The 27,479-nt window shown below is 38.3% G+C and overlaps 1 protein-coding gene across 6 annotated transcripts in view; it reads left to right on the top strand.

Annotated features, from left to right (window-relative positions):
• The window catches only part of APAF1 (apoptotic peptidase activating factor 1), a 100,721-nt gene that overhangs the window by 36,528 nt on the left and 36,714 nt on the right, over nucleotides 1–27,479 (top strand). For 4 of the 6 annotated variants that reach the window (XM_044941458.2, XM_044941461.2, XM_025285040.3 and 1 more), the window contains exons 8-18: nucleotides 208–446; nucleotides 851–1,018; nucleotides 2,226–2,357; nucleotides 5,074–5,187; nucleotides 5,628–5,812; nucleotides 10,162–10,288; nucleotides 11,558–11,683; nucleotides 14,853–14,984; nucleotides 17,301–17,426; nucleotides 23,870–23,944; nucleotides 26,119–26,280. In XM_044941458.2, the coding sequence (XP_044797393.1) occupies nucleotides 208–446; nucleotides 851–1,018; nucleotides 2,226–2,357; nucleotides 5,074–5,187; nucleotides 5,628–5,812; nucleotides 10,162–10,288; nucleotides 11,558–11,683; nucleotides 14,853–14,984; nucleotides 17,301–17,426; nucleotides 23,870–23,944; nucleotides 26,119–26,280 (1,586 nt within the window). The remainder of the gene's footprint in view (nucleotides 1–207; nucleotides 447–850; nucleotides 1,019–2,225; nucleotides 2,358–5,073; nucleotides 5,188–5,627; nucleotides 5,813–10,161; nucleotides 10,289–11,557; nucleotides 11,684–14,852; nucleotides 14,985–17,300; nucleotides 17,427–23,869; nucleotides 23,945–26,118; nucleotides 26,281–27,479) is intronic. The other 2 variants (XM_044941460.2, XM_044941459.2) reach the window with 2 other exon arrangements.

Genomic DNA, 27,479 nt, shown 5'->3' with positions numbered 1-27,479 from the left:
CAATGCTGTAATTAACATCCTTAAATGAAATAGTTCTTATTTTTAGTGACTTCCTTAGAATAAATACTTGAAGTGAATCCAAGAGTTATGTATTTTAAGGCTTTGGATAGAATGCAGCAAAAATTCTTTCTGTGAGGACAGATTGATTCTTAATTTGGTAGTAATTTGGAAATGATACAGTATTAACACTGATTTTTTATTTTTTAGGTTCCCCTCTTGTAGTATCTTTAATTGGTGCACTTTTACGAGATTTTCCCAACCGCTGGGAGTACTACCTCAGGCAACTTCAGAATAAGCAATTTAAGAGGATAAGAAAATCTTCATCTTATGACTATGAGGCTCTAGATGAAGCCATGTCTATAAGTGTTGAAATGCTCAGAGAAGACATCAAAGATTATTACACAGATCTTTCCATCTTACAGAAAGATGTTAAGGTGCCTACAAAGGTAATAGATGGATCAACAATCTTTGTCATCCCCTTATTTGTGGCATGTAAGTTTTGGCTTAGTACTGAGGATATTGTTACAGAGGATATTAGCAAGATAAAACCTGTGTGCCTGAGGAGGTAGGGTAGAGGATGTAGAAATCCCACTACTCTTAGTTTCCTTCAAGGATTTGGTATTTGAACTCAGGTGAGTTGCCTGTTTCTCAGTGATTTTCATGAACCTGGAGAAACATTTGATTTCTTCAGAACTTTCTCTTTTTTATCTTGATGCATATTTGTACTTCTTATCAAATGGAGATATTATTCAGGGATTTAAATACATGATTTTTTTGTGTGTTACTCTCTTTACCTGCAGTCCTGGTTCACTATACATTGTGGCACATTAAATGCTTAAAATGTTCCTAGGTGTTATGTATCCTCTGGGACTTGGAAATGGAAGAAGTTGAAGACATATTACAGGAATTTGTTAATAAGTCTCTCTTGTTCTGTGACCGGAATGGAAAATCATTTCTTTATTATTTACATGATCTGCAAGTAGATTTCCTTACTGAAAAGAATCGCAGCCAGCTTCAGGTACTTGCATCTCTGTACATTCCTTTTTTTTTTTAAGTTTTTATTTTGAAGTGATTTTATACTTATAGATAAGTCTTATAGAATTTTAGTATAGAAAATAGTATAGTTTCTGTGCACATACCTTTACCTTGCTTCCCTCAATGTTAACATCTTAATAACTGCAATACAGTTATCAAAGCCAGGACATTAACATTGACTAAATACTGTGCCTTACTTTCCCTGGAGATGGGAATGGCAACCTACTCCAGTATTCTAGCCTGGGAAATTCCACGGACAGAAGAGCCTGGCGGGCTACAGTCCATGGGGTTGCACATGGACATGACTAAGCGACTAACAAGAACAAGAAAAGAACTGTTAACTGATACTTTATTTGAATTTTGCCAGCTTTCCCATTAATGTCCTTTTTGTAGATCAGATTCAATTCTGTTTCCCATATTACGTAATATTGTCCTTTCCTTAGATTACTCAAATTTAGGAAAATGCCTCAGCTTGCTTGCTTCTCTGGTCCCTTTGGAAGAGTACTCACCAGTTATTTTGTACAGTGTTCCTTAGTTTGGGTTTGTCTCATGTTTTTTCTTGACTAGAGCAAGGTTATATATTTTTAGCAGTAACACTACAGAGGTGCTGTGTGTCCTTCTCAGTGCATCAGACCCAGGGTGTTGATAATGGTTTATCAGTGATAGTAACATTGATTACCTGGTTAAAGTTTCTCCACTGTAAAGTTACTGTTTTTTCCTTTTGTAATTAATATGTGTCTTGTGGGGAGATTCACTGTACCTTTTCTTTAATATGTAATTTTATTTATTTTGGTCTTTGTTGGCACAGGCTTTCTCTAGTTGCAGCAAGTGGGGGCTACTCTTTATTGCAGTGCGTGGGCCTCTCATTACGGTGGCTTCTCTTGTGGAGTATGGGCTCTAGGTGTGCAGCCTTCAGCAGTTGCAGCCCACGGGCTTGGTACTTACAGCTTTCGACTCTAGAGCCGAGGGCTCAGGAATTGTGGCACGTGGGCTTAGTTGCTCAGTGGCATGTGGAATCTTCACAGACCAGGGATCTAACCCATGTTTCCTACATTGGCAGGTGGATTCCCATCTGCTGTGTCACCAGGGAAGTCCTGTACATTCTTAAATAACTTTGGAGGATGGGGATTCTGTGATGCTTGGGCTATGAAATTGCTTCTGCCTTCTGAAATGTTGAATTTGGGTTTCAGGATCTCCACAAGAAGATGGTCACTCAGTTCCAGAGACATCACCAGCTACATTCTCTTTCACCAGATCAGGAGGATTGCATGTATTGGTACAGTTTTCTGGCCTATCACATGGCCAGTGCTAATATGCACAAAGTAAGATGACTCATTAAGGAACATTATTTTCTTCAGTCTGACTTTTATTTTGTCTTATGTTGAGAATTTTCTTTGACTAGTAAAAATAGGGTTATACTCTATGTAAGTAATTTAGTTTTTGTTAACTGTTTTTACCTGCAGGTACCTTAGTAACTACAGTAAGTGAACCTCCTAAAAATTAACTCTCTTCATACCAGTAATTATCTTTGTGGGTGATACGGATTTGTTTTTAAGTTTTGAGAGGAAATGGTGGCTGGGAAAGTGTATTCATTCATTAAATGTTTATGGAGTGCCTGTTGTGTACTGGTATTGTTCTTCATTATGAACAACATGTGTGTGTGTGTGTGTGTGTGTTTGTGTGTGTGTGTGTGTGTGTGTGTCAGTCGCTCAGTCGTATCCGACTTGCGACCCCATGGACTTTAGCCCACCAGGCTCCTCTGTCCAAGGGATTCTCCAGGCAAGAGTACTGGAGAGGGTTGCCATTTCCTTCTACCACGGCACAAAGTCCCTACTCTCATTGAACTTCCATGCTGGGGAGATACTGATACAGGACAGATAGATTTCTACTATGTCAAGGGATAGTAGGTGCTCAGAAGAAGGAAAAAGCCTACATGGAGAAAGGAAGTGATGATTTTGGTGTTGGGATCATCGTGATTTGCTAAGAATTTGATGTGTATAGTAAGAGAAAGAGGAGTCAAAGATAACTTCAAGCTTGTGCAGTGGAAAGATTGGAGTTGCCGTGAACTGAGATGGGAATAGCTGTGGGTCTAACAAGTATTTTTCCAGGGATGATGGGAAGATTAGGAATTCATTTGGAATATATTATGTCTGGTGTACATATTAAGATATCTGACTGAAAATACTGAGCATATAGTTGGGTATACCAACCTGAACCTATGGGGAGTTATGTTATAAAGATAAAATTGGGGAATCATCAGCACATAGAGGATATTTGAAGTCATATTCAAAATGTTAACATTTTAGAAAACATATGTACTTTGAATAATTTTTGTATGCTAAGGTATATTGTCCCTTGATTATGAATATGGTGTATTGTAGCCTGTTTTTTTCCACCTAGCAAAATAGTTTGTTTAATAATCAACATTGGAATGATGGTATTCCAATAAATATCTGTGCTGTAATTTGCTTAGACTGTAGTTATTGAACATTTGGGTTGTTTTCAGTTTTTTTCCCACTTTATGATGATGTAATGAAATTCTTGTTTGTCTTAACACCTGTATTATTTCCTTTGGAAATGCCCTGAAGTGAAATTACTGGGTCAATGCACCTTTTAAAAACATTTGATATGTATGATAGTGTCATAGGACTCAGTTCCTTTCATTTTTTTTTAACCTTTTTTCCCCTTGATTTTTAAGAATAGTGGCTTACTTTCTTTGGAAAACTGAAGAAAAAATTAAATGAAGATCACAACCATTGCTAATGCTTTTGTGTGTAGTTTTCTAGATCATTTTGCTGCTCAGATACACACACCTGTTGTTTAAAACCAGAATGGGATCTTGATAGGAATATAGTCTTATATTTTATTTTTTCTACTTAATTGTATTTTATGGTTATCTTTTTATGCCAGTTAATATAGACTGATATAATCTTCTTTCGAGCTAACATTTTTTATATACTTAAAAAATTTTTTATTTGGCTGTACTGGGTCTTAGTTGCCGCATGGGAATGTCTTAGTTGTGGCATGTGGGAGGATCTAGTTCTCCAATCAAGGATTGAAATGGGGCCCTCTGCATTGGGAAGGCAGAGTCTTAGCCACTGGACCACCAGGAAAGTCCCAATAATTTTTTAAACATAATTTTTAAAAGTTGTATACTATTTAATTGTATAGCTATATTATGGTTGGTCAGTTGCTTTGGGGATGGTTAGATTACTTAAGCACACTCAACTGACTTATTTTCTTAGGACACATTTATAAGTGTAATGCTGGGTTGATGATGTATACAGTTTGAATTTTAATGTAGATTGCCAAACTGTCCTCTAGAAGAGTGCTCTGATTTATATCACTGCCAGCAGTGTACAAGAGTGACCATTTCCTGATTCTAGCTAATATTCTTATCATTCCTTTCAGTCTTTAAAAATCTGATAATAATAAGTTGTAATCTTTGTTGTTTCCCTTTGATTATTGGTGAGATTTATGACCATTTGTATTTTTTATTTTGAGTTAGCTCTCATCCATAGCCTTTACCTATTTTTCTATTGGAGTGTTTGTCTTTTTTTTGTTATAATTTTTATAAGAAAATATAATAAGTTCTCATCTACCATACATTTGTAAATTATTTTTCTGTTCTGTTTTTTGTCTTAAATTTTATTTATATTGATTTTTAATGTATTGAAGATTGGAGCTTATATGTAGTTAAATGCATCACTGTTTTTCTTTCTGATATTTTGTTTTGGTGTCATGTGTATGAAAATTTCCTTCACCCCAGGGTTACAAAAATAGTAAATATCTGTATCTTCTGGTGGTTTTTGAAGTTTGTTTTATATTTAAGTCTTAATGGTCCAACTGAAATTTGAGTTAAGCTGTGAGGTTCATTTTCTGTTTCTTTGGAATTATTAATGATATGTTCCTTTTTGTCCTTAAATTCTAGATATCTGCTAAGTTTCTCTCAGTAGTGTTAGGGTAATGATGGCAGATTTAAAATGCTTTGATCTCTTTAACAGTGCTCCTGATCTTACTTTTTTTTTTTTTTAAAAGGAACTGTGTGCTTTAATGTTTTCCCTGGATTGGATTAAAGCGAAAACGGAACTCGTAGGCCCTGCTCATCTGATTCATGAATTTGTGGAATACAGGCATATATTGGATGAAAAGGTATATATTAATATTAAAAATAAGTCCTTAAAGGACATACATTTAATTCTAGGTTTAATATTGAGCAAAATAGAAGAGGTGAAGAGCAATAATTTCCTCACTTTAATATGGATTAGTCTGATTATTTTGCCTACTCTCCTACTGGGAATGTGGATAGTATTGAGATTTGAAAGCTGGGAGGTAAAGTGTTCAGTGATTTTTTTAAATTTTTTTTTAGGAAAAAGAATGTGTTAGAGCAGTATTTTGATAATGAGATTTTTTTTACCCTGTGTTTAAAAGTCTGAAGAGGATCACTGTGTATTTGTTACCTAATGGTTGGCTATTTAATTTTAGCTCATATAGAGAATATTTAAGCCTTTAAAGTGGCAAGATCACAGAAACAGAAAAATGTCTGATCTTGGCTCTGGTTATGTTTCTAAGCAATTCCGTTTTGTTCATAGGATGGTACAGACTGTGAGAATTTCCAGGAGTTTTTATCTTTAAATGGACATCTTCTTGGACGACGGCCATTTCCTAATATTGTGCAACTGGGCCTCTGTGAACTGGAAACTTCAGAGGTTTATCGGCAAGCTAAGCTGCAGGCCAAGCAGGAGGTCGATAACGGAATGCTTTACCTGGAGTGGGTGTAAGTAGGTTAGGAGAGAAACCAGAGGGAGCTGAGCGCTGACTATGTCATTATTTCTCAGGTAGCAAATACATTCACTCCAGGAAGATTTAACTACTTCCTGGAAAGGGCTTGAACTTTTAATAAGCATTCTTATTGAAAAGTTCTAGAAAAGTAACCGTATATTTTCAAAGAGTCCATTGAAATAGGTGCTTGCCTATAAGTTGACTTTTGATAAGTCATCCTAAATATTGGTATAAATGCTTTACTTTAGTACATTGTAGTAGCGAAGAGCATTGTTTTTGAAGCTACAAACCTAGGTTCGTAACTCAGTTCTGGAACCTTAAGAGTTTTGTGATTTTTGAACAAGTTACAGGTTACTTTCCTTTCTCATACATCAAGTAGTGATAACAAACCTTTAAAATAAGTTCTATTTTTGTGACGATTCAAATGAGATATTGGATATAAAGTGATGAGTACTTTGCCTGGCATATAGCCCTTATTGGGCTTCCCTGGTAGCTCAGCTGGTAAAGAATCCATCTGCAAGGCAGGAGAACCAGGGTTGATCGCTGGGTCAGGAAGATCCCCTGGAGAAGGGAATGGCTACCCACACCAGTATTCTTTTTTTTTTTTTTATGCAGAATGACAGTTTTATTTTCCACAATTGTAGTGATCTGATTTTTGTGTTTTTTAATTGATTAATTAATTTACAATATTGTATTGGTTTTGCCATACATTGACTTGAATCTGCCATGAGTGTGTACTTGTGTTCCCCATCCTGAATCCCCCTCCCACCTCCCTCCCCATCCCATCCCTCTGGATCATCCCAGTGCATCAGCCCCGAGCACCCTGGATCATACATCAAACCTGGACTGGCGATTCGTTTCACTATATGATATTTTACATGTTTCAAGGCCATTCTCCCATATCATCCCACCCTTGCCCTCTCCCACAGAGTCCAAAAGACTGTTCTATACATCTGTGTCTCTTTTGCTGTCTCACATACAGGGTTATCCTTACCTTCTTTCTAAATTCCATATATATGCGTTAGTATACTGTATTGGTGTTTTTCTTTCTAACTTACTTCACTCTGTATAACAGGCTCCAGTTTCAGCCACCTCATCAGAACTGATTCAAATATATTCTTTTTAATGGCTGAGTAATACTCCATTGTGTATATGTACCACAGCTTTCTTATCCATTCATCTGCTGATGGACATCTAGGTTGCTTCCATGTCCTGGCTATTATAAACACTGCTGTGATGAACATTGGGGTACACGTGTCTCTTTCAATTCTGGTTTCCTCTCTTTGTATGCCCAGCAAGGGGATTGCTGGATCATAAGGCAGTTCTATTTCCAGTTTTTTAAGGAATCTCCACATTGTTCTCCATAGTGGCTGTACTAGTTTGCATTCCCACCAACAGTGTAAGAGGGTTCCCTTTTCTCCACACCCTCTCCAGCATTTATTGCTTGTAGACTTTTGGATAGTAGCCATTCTGAGTGGTGTGAAATGGTACCTCATGGTGGTTTTGATTTGCATGTCTCTGATAATGAGTGATGTTGAGCATCTTTTCATGTGTTTGTTAGCCATCTGTATGTCTTCTTTGGAGAAATGTCTGTTTAGTTCTTTGGCCCACTTTTTGATTGGGTCTTTTATTTTCCTGGAATTGAGCTGCAGGAGTTGCTTGTATATTTTTGAGATATATCGAGATATTATGAGATATATATTTTAATTATTTGTCTGTTGCTTTGTTTGCTATTATTTCCTCCCATTCTGAAGGCTGTCTTTTCACCTTGCTTATAGTTTCCTTTGTTGTGCAGAAGTTTTTAATTTTAATTAGGTCCCATTTGTTTATTTTTGCTTTTATTTCTAATATTCTGGGAGGTGGGTCATAGAGGATCCTGCTGTAGTTTATGTCGGAGAGTACCCACACCAGTATTCTAGCTTGGAGAAGTCCATGGACAGAGGAGCCTGGCGGGCTCTGGCTCTAGGTTGCCTGGGCTTGACTCCTAGCTTGTGCTGTTTTTCAGTTGTGTATTATTAGAAGAGAGTTACTCAGCGTCCCTTGCCTAGTGGTACTATTTCATAGCATTATTGTGAGGATTAAATGAATGTGTGTGTATATGTAAACATAAATTTGTAGGTTGCTTAGAACAGTACTTAGATCTTAGAAAGTGCTCCATGAATATTAGTAGTTGTTGTTAAGAATAAATAGCATTTAGTATTTTGCCTGGTTTATATAGTTGGTATAATATATACTGTTGAATTTGTGTCTTAGTGATTAAAATAGAATTGTAATACTTGGTCTCATAATCAGATGGACATAGATTTAGTTCTTGTTCTCTTTTGAATTGCTGAGTTTGTTATTATTTTTTATTCTCATTTCATCAGTTGTATTTCAACCCTCTGATGCTTAGTCATTCATAGCTGTATCATTGTTTTTTCTTTTTTTCTGGCTCTGTTGCTTGTGAGATCCCAGTTCCCTGACCAAGGGTGGAATCCGTGTCCCCTACAGTGGAAGCATGGAGTCCCAACCACTGGACTGCCAGGGAATTCCCTTTATAGTTGTATTTTTTAATAAATTGATTGTTTTTGGTTGTGCTGGGTCTTCATAGTTGCGTGGCTTTTCTCTAGTTGCAATGTACGGGCTTCTCATTGTGGTAGCTTCTTCTTGCAGAGCACAGGCTCTAGGGTGCACAGGCTTCAATTGTTGTGGCCCTGACGCTCTAGAGCTTAAACTCAGTAATTGTGTTGCACAGGCTTAGTTGCTCCGCAGCATGTGGGATCTTCCTGGGTCAGGTATAGAGCTCATGTTTCATGTATTGGCAGGTGGGTTCTTTACTACTGAGCCACTGGGTAAGCCTTAACTGGGTTTGACCAAGTCATATTCAAAGAAGCTTTATTTTTCAGTACTAGAAAGCTTTTCTGCTCTTTCTGTAGAAAGTTTAGGTTCATATAAACTTAATTTAACTGAGTTTCAGCTTTCAAAGAAATCATTTATTCATAGATTAATTTGTTATTTAATACTTTTTGGCTATATGTGCAATCATTGTGACTGGTCAGTTCCGAATTTTGAGAAATTGAGTAGATAGTGGAAAGTAGTTTCTTAATCTTATTCTCTAAACTTTGCTGGTAACTTACCTGTTTATCCTCTGGATTCTCATCACTCTAGTTCTTGTAGCTTGTTTTTTATCACTTCTAGTGAAGTTTCGGAGAAGGCGATGGCACCCCACTCCAGTACTCTTGCCTGGAAAATCCCATGGACGGAGGAGCCTGCTAGGCTGCGGTCCATGGGGCTGCTGAGGGTCGGACACGACTGAGCGACTTCACTTTCACTTTTCACTTTCATGCATTGGAGAAGGAAATGGCAACCCACTCCAGTGTTCTTGCCTGGAGAATCCCAGGGACAGGGGAGCCTGGTGGGCTGCCATCTATGGGGTCCCACAGAGTCAGTCGGACACGACTGAAGCGACCTAGCAGCAGCAGCAACAGGCAAGATTTAAGTCTGATTTACCTTTGTGTTCCCTTTTTTCCTTTGGGCTATTTTGTGTGTGACACTTGCTTAGAATAGGTATCATTACTTATATTTACATATGAGGAAAAGGAAACTTACTAGCTTACGTTATTTGTGTGCATTTACACATCCAATGAGTAGTAGAACTAGGGTGGCCTTTTAGGTTTGTCTGACTCCTAACCTTTGACATTTAAGATGATACCATTTAACATACTTATTCATAGTAACTGGGGTGTGTGTGTGTGTGTGTGTGTGTGTGTGTGTGTAATTCAGACACTGTTCTAATGCTTTCCCCATTTTAAGTATGTGCATTCCATTCCATTATCCTTTAGCCCTGTAAAGTAATACATATAGTAGTGGAGTAGTATTTAGTAGATTAAGATACAAAGAAAATGACATTGTTTTCCTCTATATTGGAATAATTAGAAAAGAGCAGTTTTAAAGTGCACATCATAATGGTGGGTGTAATGTCATATTTTAGTTAGGGAATGAGCTTCATTTTGGTATAACTCTTTCCTTTTAAAAAAGATGGAGATTTTTTTGAGGTTTTTCCTTTCATGATGTTTTCTCTGCACATGTTGTTATTAATGTATCAGAGGAAAATAAATGACGGGTATTTGATTAACTAGATATTTATAATACATGATAGGTTGCTTGATACAGGGTAACTTTTATCTTAAAATGCTGCTTTCTGTTATGCTTTTTTACTTCAGGTGATTTCTGCTGTCATTTACATGCTGGTAATGTAAGAGTTTTGTATTTTTTTGAGCATAACTATGTTAAAAGAGTTTATTATGGAAAGAAAATGATTACTTTTATTTATTTGGTTTTTGTTCAATTTTTCCTTATATTTAGAAACAAAAAAGACATGAAGAACCTCTCCCACTTGGTTGTCCGCCCCCATACAGATGCTGTTTACCATGCTTGCTTTTCTGAAGATGGTCAAAGAATAGCTTCTTGTGGAGCTGATAAAACTTTACAGGTAAACCTCTCTCTTGAGAAAAATTGAGTCACATACCTAATACTGGGTATATATATATAATTTTTTCTTTTTTGGCCATGCCACATGGCTTGTGGGATCTTAGTTCCTCAACCAAGAATTGAACCTGGGCCCTAGCAGTGAAAGTGCCGAGTCCTAACCATTAGACTGCCAGGGAATTCCTGTGTGCATATTAGAGTATATTTCAATTCTGAAACTCAAGAAAATGACACATTAGGAGTAGAGGAATGTTCAGATCTCTTGAACATCTTATGAAAGATTTCTCTATAGATTTAAAAGGTATGGTGGTGTGTTTTCATAATTCTAAACTTGCCAAGTGTTGTAGAAGGACCTTTTACCTTAGCATTCAGTTACTGTCACCCATGTGCCAGCTAAGGGTAATGAGGAAATGATCATTTGGTTAAAGGACAGAAGGATGTCACAGTGCAGTGAACAGGACTCTGATTAAAAAATGCTGATTAAATCAAATACCTGTTTTATCACAGGCTTGGGAAAATTTCTGACTGTAAATCGGAGTCGGACTAGACTATTTCCTAAGGTGCTTGAAGGTGCTTTCTTAAATTTCTCATTTGTTTTCAGACAGCATGATTGAGTGCTTTTCTTTAAATTGGTATTGAACCTTTTGATTTTGAAGGAAACAAAAATTAGTTTTAAAACACTTAAATTTAAGATTACAAAGGACTTCCCTGGTGGTCTAGTGGCTAAGACTCCACATTCCCAGCTCAGGGGGCCCAGGTTCGATCCCTGGTTGGGGAACTAGATTCCATGTGCTGCAACTAAGAGTTCATGTGCTACAACTAAAAAAGATCCTACGTGCCGCAAGTAAGACCTGATGCAGCCAAATAAATAATATTTTTTAAAAAATTAAGCTTGCAAGGCTGTGATTGTAAGCCTTACTTCTATATGTGTACTTGATTACCATGTGTATTAATTTGGCTTTTGAGCCACAGAAAGCATATTGAATAATTTGTTTTCTGTTGATTGTTAAGAATTTGCTAAGCTGTTTTCAAGAACCGAAGCTATCCTGTCAGTTCTTTTTATTGGTGTTATAAATATTTAACAAGAGACAGTTTTCTTTATGTTAAGGCATATGAATTCTGACAAATTTTGATTTTTTTGGATTGATATTGCCAAGGTTCACTTCTCTTGCAAAATAATAGTGTTTAAGATCTTTTAAAGAAATACTTTTTATTCAATGATGACCCATGGGTAAGCAGTTATAGTAAAAAGATCTTATTGTTGTGTGTATAGGTATTCAAAGCTGAAACAGGAGAGAAACTTCTAGAAATCAAGGCTCATGAGGATGAAGTGCTTTGCTGTGCATTCTCTGCAGATGACAAATTTATAGCAACCTGCTCAGTGGATAAAAAAGTGAAGGTATGGAACTGTTTTCCTCTTGAGTTGTAACCACCATAAAATTCATTTTCTTTTTCTGTTATTGAGGGACTAGAATAAGTTGGGTTCAAGGACTCTTGCCTGTTGATCTACTAACTTGAGGCCAACCAGTTTTTATCCATTATAAATTAATGCTGTCTAAAATTTTTTATTTATAAGCACCAGCAAAAATGCTTAGGTTGATCAGCCCATGATATTTATCAGGCAGCTGGGAAAAACAATTTCAAATTAATGAATTTGCCTGCCATTTATTGATAAGTCTGTGGGTTAAATATCAGTTGAAATCTCTGAGTGTATTGTGATCGGAAGTGTTGTTGCACAAAATTATTGTCTGAGTTGACTCTTGTTAATCTGTGAAATGCAACCCAGATTTTTTATCTTTATGAACTGTCTTGTATTCAGTGCAAAACTAGATGAATAAACATACTAACAGTCTACAAAGTAAATAGAGAAAAGAAAACCTATTGATTTTTACCTTTAATTATCACTATAAACTGTGGAAAATTCTTAAAGAGATGGGAATACCAGACCACCTGACCTGCCTCTTGAGAAACCTATATGCAGGTTAGGAAGCAACAGTTAGAACTGGACATGGAACAACAGACTGGTTCCAGTTAGGAAAAGGAGTACATCAAGGCTGCATATTGTCACCCTGCTTATTTAACTTATATGAAGAGTACATCATGAGAAATGCTGGGCTGGAAGAAGCATAAGCTGGAATCAAGATTGCCGGGAGAAATATCAATAAACTCAGATATGCAGACGGTACAATCCTTATGGCAGAAAGTGAGGAGGAACTAAAAAGCCTCTTGATGAAAATGAAAGAGGAGAGTGAAAAAGTTGGCTTTAAAGCTCAACATTCAGAAAACTAAGATCATGGCAAATAGATGGGGAAACAGTGTCAGACTTTATTTTTCTGGGCTCCAAAATCACTGCAGATGGTGATTGCAGCCATGAAATTAAAAGACCCTTAGTCCTTGGAAGGAAAGTTATGACCAACCTAGACAGCATATTCAAAAGCAGAGACATTACTTTGCCAACAAAGGTCCGTCTAGTCATGGCTGTGGTTTTTCCACTGGTCATGTATGGATGTGAGAGTTGGACTGTGAAGAAAGCTGAGCGCCGAAGAATTGATACTTTTGAACTGTGGTGTTGGAGAAGACTCTTGAGAGTTCCTTGGACTGCAAGGAGATCCAACCAGTCCATCCTAAAGGAGATCAGTCCTGGGTGTTCATTGGAAGGACTGATGCTGAAGCTGAAACTCCAGTCTTTGGCCACCTCATGCGAAGAGTTGACTCATTGGAAAAGACCCTGATGCTGGGAGGGATTGGGGGCAGGAGGAGAAGGGGACGACAGGATGAGATGGCTGGATGGCATCACTGACTCGATGGACATGAGTTTGGATAGGCTTCGGGAGTTGGTGATGGACAGGGAGGCCTGGCGTGCTGTGATTATGGGGTCGCAAAGAGTCGGACACAACTGAGCGACTGAACTGAACTGATTATTTTTTTGTCTCTTATTCCTAAATTTGGCTTTAAGCCAGAGCATTTATGTGGAATTTAAGAGAACCTGAAGTCTAGAGGAATGCTTTATTTGATAAATGGAGGGAAATCATTATTGTAGGCTTTTTTCCAAAAGGGGTGTGAGTGCTGAATCTGGGTAGGTGGGGTGGGCCTTAGTTGGCCTGGGAGCATGAAAGTCACTTGAAAGTTTTCCTGAGTTTGCACCTACTTGAGGACCTTGGCGTGTCCAGGAAAAATCTACTACTTGATAGATTGGACTTTCTATGTGGCTTTACAACCAACCAGTTAGTTTACTTTGTAGCCTCTATTAATACTGAGTCAGACTTGGAGTTGGCCATTCTGTGCTGTTCCAGAGCTATGTGGCTCAAGTTTCTGTTTGTAAGAAATTTAAAGCAAGAGGCTGAAATACTTACTGAAGAATTTTGAAATAAACTCTTTGGACATCTGGGGAGTGCTTTGAGAGGATAAAACAAAATGCTGTGGAAGGCACATTAGTACCTCTAACAGTCCAAAGCCCAGTAAAGAATCACTAGGTAATTTATTTCTTTTGTTTCTTCAATGGAACAGATTATTTTCATAGTAACCATGAAGACGACTACTTGAGAACTTAACACTGCATGAGGCTTTGTATATACACTTACTCATATTACATTCGGAGACGGCGATGGCACCCCACTCCAGTACTCTTGCCTGGAAAATCCTATGGACGGAGGAGCCTGCTAGGCTGCAGTCCATGGGGTCGCGAAGAGTCGGACATGACTAAGTGACTTCACTTTCCCTTTTCACTTTCATGCATTGGAGAAGGAAATGGCAACCCACTCTAGTGTTCTTGCCTGGAGAATCCCAGGGATGGGGGAGCCTGGTGGGCTGCCATCTATGGGGTCGCACAGAGTTGGACACGACTGAAGCGACTTAGCAGCAGCAGCATATTACATTATCCTTTTCTCACTACATCTTGATAAGTGTTGATCCCATTTTACAGATGAGGAAACAAGTTCAGAGATGAAGTCACTTGCCCAGGCTCATATTAACTAATATCAAGTGGAACCAGGATTGAAAGCTAGGTTTCCCTGAGACTCTAAAGCCTTTATTTGTTTTTTTTTCCCACTGACTCACCTGCCTTTACTTATTTATTAGTACCTTGAAGTCAGCAGAACACTTGTCAAGTTCTTTGTCATTCAACACCATGAATTGTGGAAGACAGGTGCAAATATCCCCATTTTACAGAGTAGGGAGCTGAGATGCAGGTAGATTAAGGACTTGACTAGGTACACCCAACTTAAAAATGGTAGAACTGGGCCTTGGACTGGCTGTGATTAATTTTTCTGATCTGAAGTCCATTATCCCATCCCCTTTATAACACTTTTCTGCCTGCTGTCATTCATTTGAACGTGTGAAATCTTGCCCTTGAAAAATGTAATGTTTTGCGTTACTTGCAGGTAATTAAAAAGAAAAAATTGTAGCAAAATGCTGACATTTTAGGGAAGGGGGAGGTATTCATTAGCATCATGTCTGACTGGGAAAACCTGGCAGACAGGATGGATAACATCTGCAGAACACCTCACATTTGTTTTGCGTCTCTATTTTCCCTTTGAAAATAAGGTTCTTGTAAACTTTATTCTCTTCAGATTTGGAATTCAGTGACTGGGGAACTAGTGCGTATCTATGATGAGCACTCAGAGCAAGTCAATTGCTGCCACTTCACCAACAACAGTAATCACCTTCTCTTAGCCACTGGTTCAAATGACTACTTCCTTAAAGTAAGTGTGAATGAGAATCATGTAGATAAATTTGATAGATACATCAGGACATCTCCTTTGATTTTTTTTCATATATTGTGTTAATCAAGGATCTTTTGGTTATAGGGATAGAAACTTGCCTGTTAGCTTAAGCAACAACAGCAAAAAGGATATTACTGGGTCTTGAAACTGGAAAGTTTGGAAGGAGCCTGTCTTCAGGCATAACTGATTCCAGATGCCTAAACTACATTCTTAGGCTCTTAAACTCCTCCTCCATCTCTGGATCTTGTTTCCCTTTGTGTTGATTCAGGCCTATTCTATCTGTGTGGCAGGAAATACAGGTATCCTTAGCTCAAGGTGTGCATGGTTACTACAGCTCATAATCACAGAGTGAGGGCCTGTAGTTTTCCTATAGAGAAAACTGTGTTGCACAATACATCCTTGTGGCTTATTTTATACGTGATAGTTTGTACCTCTTAATCCCCTGCCACTATCTTGCCCTCCCTTCCTTCTCCCCACTGGTAACCACTAGCTTGCTCTCTGTATCTGTAGTCTGTTTCTTTTTTGTTATATTCACTAGTTTGTTGTATTTCTTAGATTCCACGTATAAGTGATATCATACAGTATTTGTCTTTCTCTGACTTAATTAAAATTAATGCTTCTCAAGATGAAAAATTGTTTGGGATAGATATACAACAAATATCTGTGAATAACTTTCGACATTTCCTTTTAACATTTTGTAGGATGAGGAAGTTCATATTTCCTTTTTTTAAATATAGACAAAATTCTCTAAGATGTGGGAAGTGGTTATTGGTTGGTCAACCATTTTAATTAAGGACAAGTTTTACTTTAAAACCTGTCATTCCACACCTGCATTTCCATTAGGTCTGTCAGAACTTACTTCTTGTGCTTTTTGAACTGAGAGAAGTCAATGAAAAGATGTAAATCTGAAGTTGTCCCCATGTAACTTGTGTTATCTGCAGATTTGGGTTTATCTAGGACTGGGATTAAAGGAGCCCAAAATGGAGATGGACATAAACATCAGAACTTAACCTCACTTACTGACTATTCCCAAAGGATTTTTACCAAAATTAATTTTGGGAGATAAAGGATTTCTCCTTTGTTTAACCTAGGTAGCATAAATCACCAGAGATGACTGTTGCCTTTTGTTTACATTTTTTATACTTTTCAAACATACCCCAGAGGAGAAAGAATAATCGTGAGCACCGTGGTGTCCTTTGCCTAGCTCCAACAATTATCAGCATTTTGCCAATCATATTTTATTCCCCTACCACCTCCCATTTTTTTTTTGGACTAAGCATTTTATAGCAAATCCCATCATTTCACTCGGAATGATGGGATGTATACTTTGGCATGTATCTCTCAGGTATAAAACATAAATAGCATGTCATTATCATACCTAGCATAATAAACAATTTCATAGCATACTTGGTCCATATTCATTTTTTCTTACTAGTCTCAAAACATCTTTCTACCATAGATTTGGGCTTCCCAAGGTGGTGCTAGTGGTAAAGAATCTGCCCTCCAGTGCTGGAGATATAAGAAATGTAGGTTCAATCCCTGAGTTGAGAAGATTCCCTGGAGAAGGAGATGGCAACCTCCTCCAGTCAGAATCCAAACTTAAGTGGCATTTGGTTGATAAGTCTCTTAAGACACTTTTATTCTATAAACGTTCTCCTTCCTGCTACCTCTTTTTTTATGCCACTGATTTGTTAGAGAAATTGAGTCAGTTTTCCTGTGGAATGTCTCACATTCTGGATTTGGTTGACTTCTTCCAGGAAGAGTTGTTTAACTTGCTATCCTGATCCATTATGTTTGCTGTCAGATGAATCTATATCTATCTTTACAGTCATTGTACTTTTGAATCATTTTTTAGAGTGTTAATAGATTTTAGCTTAGTTAGGAGACTCAAGGTTTGTATCGGGAAATCTTAGCAATGACCGTTTAAAGAGTTGGATAACTTAGCATCTTAAAAAATTACAAATGTAATTTATTTTACATATCACTTATTATAGAGCTGAATAAAAAAAATTTTCAAACTGCTTTGTTAAAAATAAGCAATGGCTGGTTTAGTGCTCAGAGGAAAGCCTAAGTAAGTCTTCAAGTCCCTTAGATTTAGGTGCTGATCTAAGGGCCGCCCCATTACTTGTTAATCCCATGCTCACCTCTATGTTTGACACCTTTGTCAAACTAAAGTGAACATATTCCTATAACTGGAAAAGCTTAATTGGGAGGGAAGGAAGAACTTTACATGATTTCTAATTTTTCCCCATTCAGTGGTAATTTTTCAGTTATCTTTTTTTCTTTCTCAAATAGCTCTGGGATCTGAATCAAGAAGAATGTCGAAATACCATGTTTGGCCATACAAATTCGGTCAGTCACTGCAGATTTTCACCAGATGATCAGGTTTTGGCCAGTTGTTCAGCTGATGGAACATTAAAGGTATGCTTTTGTTCATTGTTAAAGTGGTTTTTGCATAACTGTATTATTTAATACTTGGGTTATGGAAACAGGTTTCTGTTTTTCCCATTGCTACAGAAAGCTGCTTTCTTCACCATCCAGGAGCATTTTTAATGTAACTGTAATTCCTTGTCATAATGATTGTTTGTTAATGGTTTACTACCCTATGCTTAAAAGTTCATATAATTGAAATTCTTTAGTTTTTTTTAGAAATGCATTTATTTATTAATAATTATTTTTGACTGTGTTGGGTCTTTGTTGCTTGTCGGACTTTTCTCTAGTTTTGGCAAGTGGAGGCTACTCTGTAGTTGGGGGTGCGTGGGCTTCTCATTGCAGTGGCTTTTCTTCTCTTCTTAGAGCGTGGGTTCTAGGGCATGGGGAGTTCAGTAGTTGCAGCTCTTGGACTCTAGAGCACAGGCTCGGTAGTTGTGGCACATGGGCTTAGTTGCTCCACAGCATGTGGGATCTTCCAGGATCAAGGATTGAACCCTCATCTCCTGCATTGGTAGGTGGATTCTTTACCACTGAGCCACCAGGGAAGCCCAAGTTCTTTAATTTTTAAGCTTTACATTTAATTTATGATTTGTAAAACCTTTTGAGCTCTATGGTATCAAGTTTGTAAAGTTCTTGATTTTATTTATCATTCACTTATTCTGCTTTTTATGTTTCTATATTCCTGTTCTTGAGAAATCATGGGGGGGGGGGAGTCAGAGCTAGGGGGAAAAAAAGTATTCAGCCTCCAGAAATTTATAGTGTTTAAAAAAACTAAATTTTTTAAATCTCCACCTTCTCAATAAGATCCAGTGCCACTTGCTTTGCCATTTCCTGTCTCTGCTGTTATTCTGGTCTTCTTTCGTGTTGAATCCAGTCCTTTGACTTCCTCATCTCCCTCCCATGCTGTAGTGTTTGCTCTGGTTCATGGTGTCAGACCCTCATGTCTCATAGCAGCCTTCTACGGTGTATTTCCATCTCTCTTTATCCCAATACATAGCTGCTAGATGAACTCTCTACCTCTATTTTCATCTTGCCTTTTTTAGCTGGAACATGAAAGTACCAAGTTCTAAATTTTATAAACCCAGGCTCATCAGACACACCTCTAAGGCTCTTCACCTTCATCATTCTTATCTCTGTTCCTATTCAATATATTAATTGTCACTTCTGGGCAAGATAATTTTGGGCGCTTATTTCAGCTACTGTCCCTATATATGTGTTTCATTAGTCTTTTTTGGAGGGTTTTTTTTTTTTTTTTGACTCCAATTCACTTGTCTATAGTTTTTAATGACCCTCAACTTTATAAATTTAAACAGTAAATGAAAAGCCTTCTTCAGAAAGTGTTCTCTTATAACATCCATCCATCTGGTTGTGAGAATATATACACATATCTATCTACCTGTATCTGTACATACAGATGGAAACTGCTTGATCTTCTGACTTCCACTTGTAAATTTAAAAAAAAAATTATTTTTTAAAATTTTTGGCTGTGTCGGGTCTTCATTGCTGCATGGGCTTTTTCTCTAGCTGTGTTGCGTGGGGGCTACTCTCTAGTTGCAGTGTGCAGGCTTCTCATTGCTGTGGCTTCTCTTGTTGCAGAGCATGGGCTCTAGGCATACAGGCTTCAGTAATTGCGGCACATGGGCTCAGTAGTCATGGCTCCCAGGATCTAGAGCATAGGCTCAGTTCTTGTAGCCTATAGGCTTAGCTGCTCTGTGGCACGTGGGATCTTCCTGGACTAGGGATTGAACCCATGTCTCCTGCATTGGCAGGGGTATTCTTCACCACTGAGCCACCAGGGGAGCCCTCCACTTACAAATTTGTTGTATGGTTCAGTTCAGTAATTTTTCATACGTCTTCTGTTTCTTTGATAAGGTTAAATATAGGTTTATGACCTGCAGAGACGTTGTCATCTTGTTGTAACTCGCTGAAGTTCATTGTACACAGTTGTACTCAAAACATCTGCTCAGTAAATTTTCTTGGCATGTACCTCTTCCAGGGAAATACTTGAACCCACTAGACTCTGTTTTGCTTGTTAGAATCTCTAGAGATTTGTTAATGCTGCTAGGTGACTTTTAAGTTTACAGCAAGCTAAACTCTCTTGATGCTCATCCTTTGGTTGAATCTTTAACCTCTCTTTGTTGACTGAGGATATCTCATTTTTGTATAGATTACTTCAGGGCATCTAGGGATTTTCTGGGTAGAACATTACTTTATAGAGTTTCCTAGCATTTAGTTGATGTTGGGAGCATTCTTAGAACATTCAGGTAAATGGATTTGGCCTCTGTGACATGTTCTCTGTAAAACCAAATACCTGTGTCTTCTTTGGGATGATCCATGTCAGAGGAGGTTTTTCAGAGGTCCGGTGAAGGCAACGTTCTTCTGAAAGATTCTTTCAGTCCTATAAGTTTTTGATTTTTACTTAGAGAATGACTTCAGAAAGCATTTTATGTCTCAAGGCAGGTTCTCCTTTTATCTCCATTGCTAATTCTAAGTTCTCGAAAGATTCCATTATTATTAGGTTACTTAATGTTGAAGAAAGTTGTGAAACCAGGCCTTTTATCTGTTAAACAATTTCAGTTTGTACAATTCAACTAGGCCTTCTTTGCTGCCAGGTAATGGTTTGTTCCCTGAATTGAATTCACCACAGTGCCTATTCCAAACCTTTTTTGTTGTTCTTAAGCCCCCAACCCTGTCAATATATCTCTTTCATTCTATGGAGATAACTTTACCTCATACCTATTCAGAAGGTTGATACCACCCAAGAGTTACCTATCATGAGCTCCCTCATAAATTGCCATAAAAGACTCTACATGCTACACGCTAAGATGCTTCAGTTGTGTCTGACTCTTTGTGACCCTATGGTCCATAGCTTGCCAGGCTCCTCTGTCCATAGGAATCTCCAGGCAAAAATACTGGAGTGGGTTGGAGTGCCATGGAATACTGGAGTGCCATTCCCTCCTTCAGGGGATCTTTCTCAACCCAGGGATCAAACCTGTGTCTCTTATGTCTTTTGAATTGGCGGGAGGGTTCTTTACCTCTAGTGCCACCTGGGAAGTAAAAGGCTCTACTGCACTTCTTTTCTCTCATCTCCATGCTCAGGAAGTCCTCTGCTTGTGCCTACTGTTTCTTTTTTCCTTCTTCCTCTGACACCTTGCCCCATTGGTTATTTCTGTATTGCATTTTCAGTTTTTCTTTTCTTTTGAACCCCTTTCCACAGTTTACAGATGTTCTTGGGCCTTCCTAAGCATTGTAAAAGCAAAAAAGTGAAAACCCTTTGACTCTTCTTGATTGTGTTATCCTCTGAAACATTCAGTTTTTCTTTCTGATTAGACCTTTAAATCACCTACACTTGCCTCCACTTCCTATCTACTTGTTCACTGCTAACTCTTTTTCAGCCTGGTCTGTCTTCTACGTATTCCCTTGAAGAGTAATATTCAGTTTTATTTCATTTTCATTCTTTTTGATGTAAAATCTAATGCTCTTTGGAAGAGTGTGGGATCCAGTATTTTTCTTTATCCAGTTTTTATTCTTTCCCTTTGTTACCACACTCCTGTTGACCACCTGTGTTTCCTTTTTGAAACTCCTCATTTGACATTAGTGTTTTCTTCTTTCTTCTCCTGTCTTTCTTGCTGTGCTGTGCTTAGTTGCTCAGTTGTGTCTGACTCTGTGACCCTGTGGACTGTAGCCCACCGGGCTCCTCTGTTCATGTGATTCTCCAGGCAAGAATACTGGGTTGCTATGCCCTCCTCCAGGAGATCTTCCCAACCCAGGAATCAAACCCAGGTCTCCTGCATTGCAGGCAGATCCTTTACCATCAGAGCCACCAGGGAAGCCTGTCTCTCTTACCCCTTCTTTAACTTTTTCCTTCCCATTAAAGTATGGCCGTTCCTCAAGCATCTAGTCTTGACTGCCACCTCCATCACCTTTTTTCTGTTCCATGTCAGCCAGCCTCATGGCTTTATCTCCTTTCTCATGTGAGTGTGTTTCACATGTGTTCTGTCCAGCCCTCGTTTCTCTTACCTGCCTATGTCCTGCATTTTTAACTGTCTGCTCGTTTGCTGTCACTTAGATAAAACACTGTACCTCAAACTCACTGTGCTCCAAACTGAACTCTTCATTTTTTCTTCCCCAAACTGACCTACTTTTTATGGTTCCTGTATGTTTTCATGGTTTTGATTAGATCAGTGTTCAGGATCTACATCATCCTGACTGATTACAGTTGGGCCCTGTAGTATATGATGATTTTTTTCCCCCTCCTTTCTCATACAATACTTTGTTCTCTTTGGGATTAAATGTGTTGCACAGTTAACAGTGTCATTTTGTGTTTTCCTTTGCTTATTTTTTTTAATATGCATATCGCTCATCCATCTTCAAGCTATCCCTTGTCTAAGTTTTTCTTAAATAATTCAGTTTTTTTGATTTGACATTTTCTTTTCTTAGAAATAACTTTCTTGGAGGCATCTGTCTTGTTCCATTGTGACTGGTGATACTATTTATCCCCAGTGCTCAGCTACCATCCTGGGATCCTCCTGTTCTTCTCTTGAGTTGAAACCCTTATTTCCTGAATTTATTGGTTTATTCTCAGTGTGGTGGAAAATCTCCCCTAATTTTCTAAGAAAGAATGTGAGAGGAAATTTTTGAGACCATATCTGTCTAAAAGTGCCTTTATTCTAGCTTCATATTTAATTGATATTTTTGATTGCATATGGAAGGAAATAATTTTTTTCTTAGAATTTTGGAGACATTGTTCCCTTGTCTTTGAACTCCCACAGTTTCTCTTGAGATGTTTGAAGACATTCTGATTTGTATGTGATCTATTTTCTTGGTCTCGAAACTTTTAAGATCTTTATAAAATTCCCAGTGTTTCTCTTTTTAGAACTTTCATGACAGTATGCCTTGGTGTGGGTTTGTCTTTGTTTATTGTTCTTGGCACTTGGTAGCTTCTTTCAATCTGGAAATTCATGTCCTTCAGTTCTGGAGGTTTTCTTTAATCATTTGATTTATTCTCATCTAGTTTCTTTTTCTAGAATGTCTGTTTGGGATGTTTTCTTATTTTTCTCCCGTCATCCATTCGTCCTACTTCTTGGAAAATTTATTTAGCTTTATTTTCATCTCCTTCTATTTTGTTTTAAATTTCTGCTATCATATTTTTAAGTGTACCCATTAATGTTTTTAAATAATGTTTAATTTTATAAGAGATTATTCAAAATATGCCTAGAGAGAAAAATTTTCTTTACTCCTGTTTCATGTGGGTTTTGGGAGGGTACAGAGGTGAATATATATATATATTCTATCTGCAGAACTCAGTTTTGTTTCACTAACACTATTGTCTCTTCTCACCTGTGCTTGAAACATGGGAATAATCTGTCTTTTAAAATGTATTTACTGATTATTTATTAAGTACTTACTATGTGGCAGATTCTGTACTAGATGTTTGGTTTTTAAACACTTTTGAGAAAAAGTATATTTCCTGGCCTGAAGTTATTCAGGGTCTAGTGAGGAGAAAACCAAGGCATAGACAAACCATGAAGATGGTAAAAGTATGTGTCAGGGGCCTCAGAGCAGGCAAAGTTCTGTGCGGGAGCATGTAGACCCTTGCTGCTGCTCCCACACTGCCGTGTTCTCCCTTTGCATTATCTCTGCTTCCCTATTTTGTATCTTCACTTATGCTGACCTCTTAGCCTAAACTCTTGGGTATCATTTTGATAATGGAAATTGTATCCATCTTAAGTTGGTGTAGTTGCTGGTGGCTCAGATGGTAAAGCGTCTGCCTACAGTGTGGGAGACCTGGGTTCAATCCCTGGGTTGGGAAGATCTCTTGGAGAAGGCAGTGGCACCCCACTCCAGTATTCTTGCCTGGAAAATGCCATGGATGGAGGAGCCTGGTAGGCTGCAGTCCATGGGGTCGCAAAGAGTCAGACATTACCGAGCGACTTCACTTTCCTTCTTTCTTTCTTTAAGTTGGTGTAAAGAGGCTGATCTTCAGGCAGGAGAGTGAGGAGATAAAAAGTGTTTCCTCAAGCCCACAGGTTTGGTAAAGCATTTCCACTGTGTTGTGTGTTTCCCTTTCGAATGACTCATCTGACATATCTTGTGATTTTATTTTTTTAAAGGGGAGCATGTTTTTTAAAAGTCATCATTGAATTTGTTACAATATTGCTTCTGTTTTATGTTTTGTTTTTTTGGCCCCAGGGCAGGTAGGTCTTAGCTCCCCAACCAGGGATTGTATCCATACCCCCTGTATTGGAAGGCGAAGTCTTAAACCACTGGACCGCCAGGAAAGTCCCGTTAGTCATTCATGTGCTTGTCTTACCTCCTTTACTGGCCTCTAAACTCCTTGAGAGTAGTGTATGTATCCGATTCGTTTATATGATCTCAAAGTGACTCACATTATGTGAGCAAGATGATAAACCTTTACCGTGTCCCCTCAGATTGAATTAAGACTTCTTGAAACTCAGAAGAAAAACACTTTAAAAGTCTTCAGGGACAGGATTCTGATTTCATTGGTGAGTATCAAGTGTGATTGTGGAGCACAGAGCGCTAGCAGCAGGGGGACAGACATCACTGCACCCTGGGTGAGAACTGCTGTGTTTGTGGCAGCTTTCCCACAGAGCTATTAAGCCAGTGTCGTTGGCTGGTTTGCACTGATACAGTGACGTGCAGTAAGCAGACGTCCTGCAAAATGATGCTAGATAACAGCATTTCAAGGTCAATGTCTTGTAAAGCTTTTATTTTCCAAGACGATGGAGAACTGTAAAATTATTTCTTGCCCCAAATGGCTCTGTAATCATCTAAGTGTTTTATAGTGTATCATGTTGATAAACATGTGTTTTTCAGGCCTCGATGATAAACTATTCAAAACGTGAGTTTTATTTAAAAATTGCCGTTTAAACCACACAAAGGCCAGGGTGCATGTGGGCCCAGGATATAGGGCAGTGACTAGCTCAGAATGAAATTCAGGTGTTTATTTGGTCCCTCGACATGTGGAATTTCATCACTCCTTGCATAGGAGCTGAAGTCAGGTCCACATGTAAAAGATGTAGTGAAATCGGGTTGTATTAGTTTTCTTTTTCTTCCTTAAATCAAGGCAGTGATTGCTTTTGTTTTTCGTGTTAAGAGGGAAACCGTGTGATTTCTTACATAATCTGGCTGATGTGACTGAAGCTTCTGGCACTGGAGTTTAGATTTTCTCTCCTGAGTGTCAAGAAGGGCTAACAATACTTTAGAAGTCTCTTTTGGTTCAAAAGTTATTGCATGGGGAAAGGTTTTGGGTTTGGCTGTATTTCTAGTGTATACAATCTTTAAACTTGAGACGTTTAAACATGTGTGTGCTTAGTCACTTGGTTGTGTCTGACTTTGCAACCCCATGGACTGGGATTTCCCAGGCAGGCATACTGGAGTGGGTTGCCATTTCCTTCTCCAGGGAATTTTCCTGATCCAGGGATCAAATTTGTATCTACTCTGTCTTCTGCAGTGCAGGCAGATTCTATACCCACTGAGTCATTGGGGAAGCTTGTGTCTGGCCAGTCAAATCTGGTTTTACTCTTGGAGCTATGCTTTGGAAGCTGAGTTGAAGCTTGAGGAACAGCTTGTTTGTTTATTTGTTTTGTTTTAAATCCTTGTCCTTGACCAACGCTCGGTCTGTGTATGGCAGCCATTATCATTCTGTGAAGCTGGGACACTGCACAAGGCCAAGGGGAGTGAAGATGGATTAAAAAGTAGTTACAATTAGTTTTTTTGGCTGCGTCAGGTCTTCGTTGCTGCACAAAGGCTTTCTCTAGTTGTGGAGAGTGGGGGCTACTCTTTGTTGTGTGTGGGCTTCTTATTGAAGTGGCTTCTATTGTTGCTGGAGCACAGGCTTTAGGGCACTTGGGCTTCAGTAGTTGTGACTTATAGGGTCTAGAGCACAGGCTCAATATTTGTGCACAAGCTTAGTTGCTCCACAGCATGTGGAACTTACCAGACCAGGGATTGAACCCGTGTCCCCTGCCTTGGAAGGTGGATTGTTAACCACTGGACCACCAGGAAAGTCCAAGATAGATCTTTTTTGAAGCCCTTTGTTTTTCGGGCTGCTCAGGTGGCTTCGCTAGTAAGTGAGGTTTGGTGTTTTGTCTCCCACTCCTCAGGATCCAGTTATTTTAGAGACCCCTTTAGCCCCACCAAGTGCACAAGATTGCTTCCTTTCAGCATAGCTTTGTTTTGTATTTTCAGGGATTTCCTTATATCTCTGGATGCTCTGCTAGATTGTAGCTCAGCTTGGACTGGGTCCTGTGTGTAGCGTCCATGCTGTGCATACAGTAGACTGTGAGGCACGCCTCATGGCTGGCACAGCAGAGGGCAGCAGTGGCAAGTCGTGAGTCACACCTTCCTTCTATCCTTTATGCTCATCCTGCTGTCAACACCTAATCTTTAGCCTCCTCCACACCATGCAAGGCTCTTTTAACATTTTATATAGTTTTACATTCTTTTTTGGAGTGCTTTTAATTTTTTTTTTTCTTTTTAGGAAAGTGATGAATGAAATTGGAATACTTAATTTAAAAGCCTTAGTTATACATAATGAAAAATAATTCATTAAGTGAACTTGAATATTTTGTGTGACATTTAATCCAGGTGGAATTCTAGAGGTGTGACTTGAGATCAAAACAAACTTAAAAAATTTTTTTATTTTTGAAATTTGAAGCTTTGGGATGTGAAATCTGCAAATGAGAGGAAAAGCATTAATGTGAAGCAATTCTTCCTGAATTCAGAGGAGCCTCAGGAGGATCTGGAAGTGATAGTGAAATGCTGTTCGTGGTCTGCTGATGGTGCTAAGATAATGGTGGCTGCGAAAAATAAAGTCTTTGTAAGTACTGGTATTTTAAAAAGCCAAATTTAGTCTAATAAAGTTGAAATACCTATTGATTGTTGCATTTTATACTGTTTATTGACATAAAGTATAGCTGAATGTTTTTGGGGCAGATGCCCTAGCCTCCTGTAGTTCTTAGAACTGTGCCTCAGGGAGTGTCCATGGGCCTTGTGAGAAAAGGTCTCCATGGTCAAACAGGTTTGGAAATGTTATGTATTACTTTCCCTATTGGAGGTACTTTTCCCCCTTTAGTGTATACTAACATATATAATATTTATGGCCTCTAGAAGTCCTACAATAAAGAAACAATTTATGTTGTTTACAACCAGTGTATCTCAAATTGATCTAAAACATAGATGGAATGCTGGCTGCATCATTCACCCTGCTTCCCCCCACAATTTGAAATACATTGGTTTAGGTGACTTTCAGAGTACTTTCTATAGCCTTAAAATACTATGATTTGGTGACTGATGGAAATACTTATCAACAACTGAAGTTTGTGAAATTTCTGTGAAGTAAATGAGGAAGATATGCAAAAGAAGGTAAGTGCCTAGGAAATGCCTTCTTTTTTCAGTTCTTGTAACAGTTTACATTTGTAGTATTCACAGTACTCTCATATAGAATTTCTCTTGATATAACTACCCAAAGGACACAGCACATTGCAGTAGCCCTATGGTAGTAATGTGTCCAAAGTTACACTGTGATTTGGAGACCTAGGTCTTCTGATTTAGGGCCCAATGCCATTACATTCTGATGGTAATTTTAAAAACTTAATGAGCGATCTTAGATTACAGTTTTATTTCATTTTCAGTTTTATTGAGGTATGATTTAAAAAATTGTAAAATATTTAAAGTGTATTTAACATGATGATTTGATGTATGTATATATTGTGAGGGCTTCCCTGGTGGCTTAGTGGTAAAGAATCTGGCTGCCAATGCAGCAGACCCAGGAGACCCAGGTTCAATTCCTGGGTTAGGAAGATCCCCTGGAGAAAGAAATGGCTACCCACTCTAGTATTCTTGCCTGGAAAATCCCATAGATAGAGGAGCTTGGTAGGCTACAGTCCTTGGGGTCGCAAAAGGGTTGGGTGTTACTTAGCGACTAAATAACAACATACATTGTGAAGGGATTACTCTCATTGAGCTAATTAACATATTGTCATCTTACATATTTGTCTGCTTTTCTTCCTCCCTCCC

The sequence above is a fragment of the Bubalus bubalis genome, chromosome 4 (genome assembly GCF_019923935.1).
Source record: "Bubalus bubalis isolate 160015118507 breed Murrah chromosome 4, NDDB_SH_1, whole genome shotgun sequence".
NCBI lineage: Eukaryota > Metazoa > Chordata > Mammalia > Artiodactyla > Bovidae > Bubalus > Bubalus bubalis.
The sequence above is the reverse complement of the archived record's forward strand: the minus strand, read 5'-3'. Positions and strand labels throughout refer to the sequence as shown.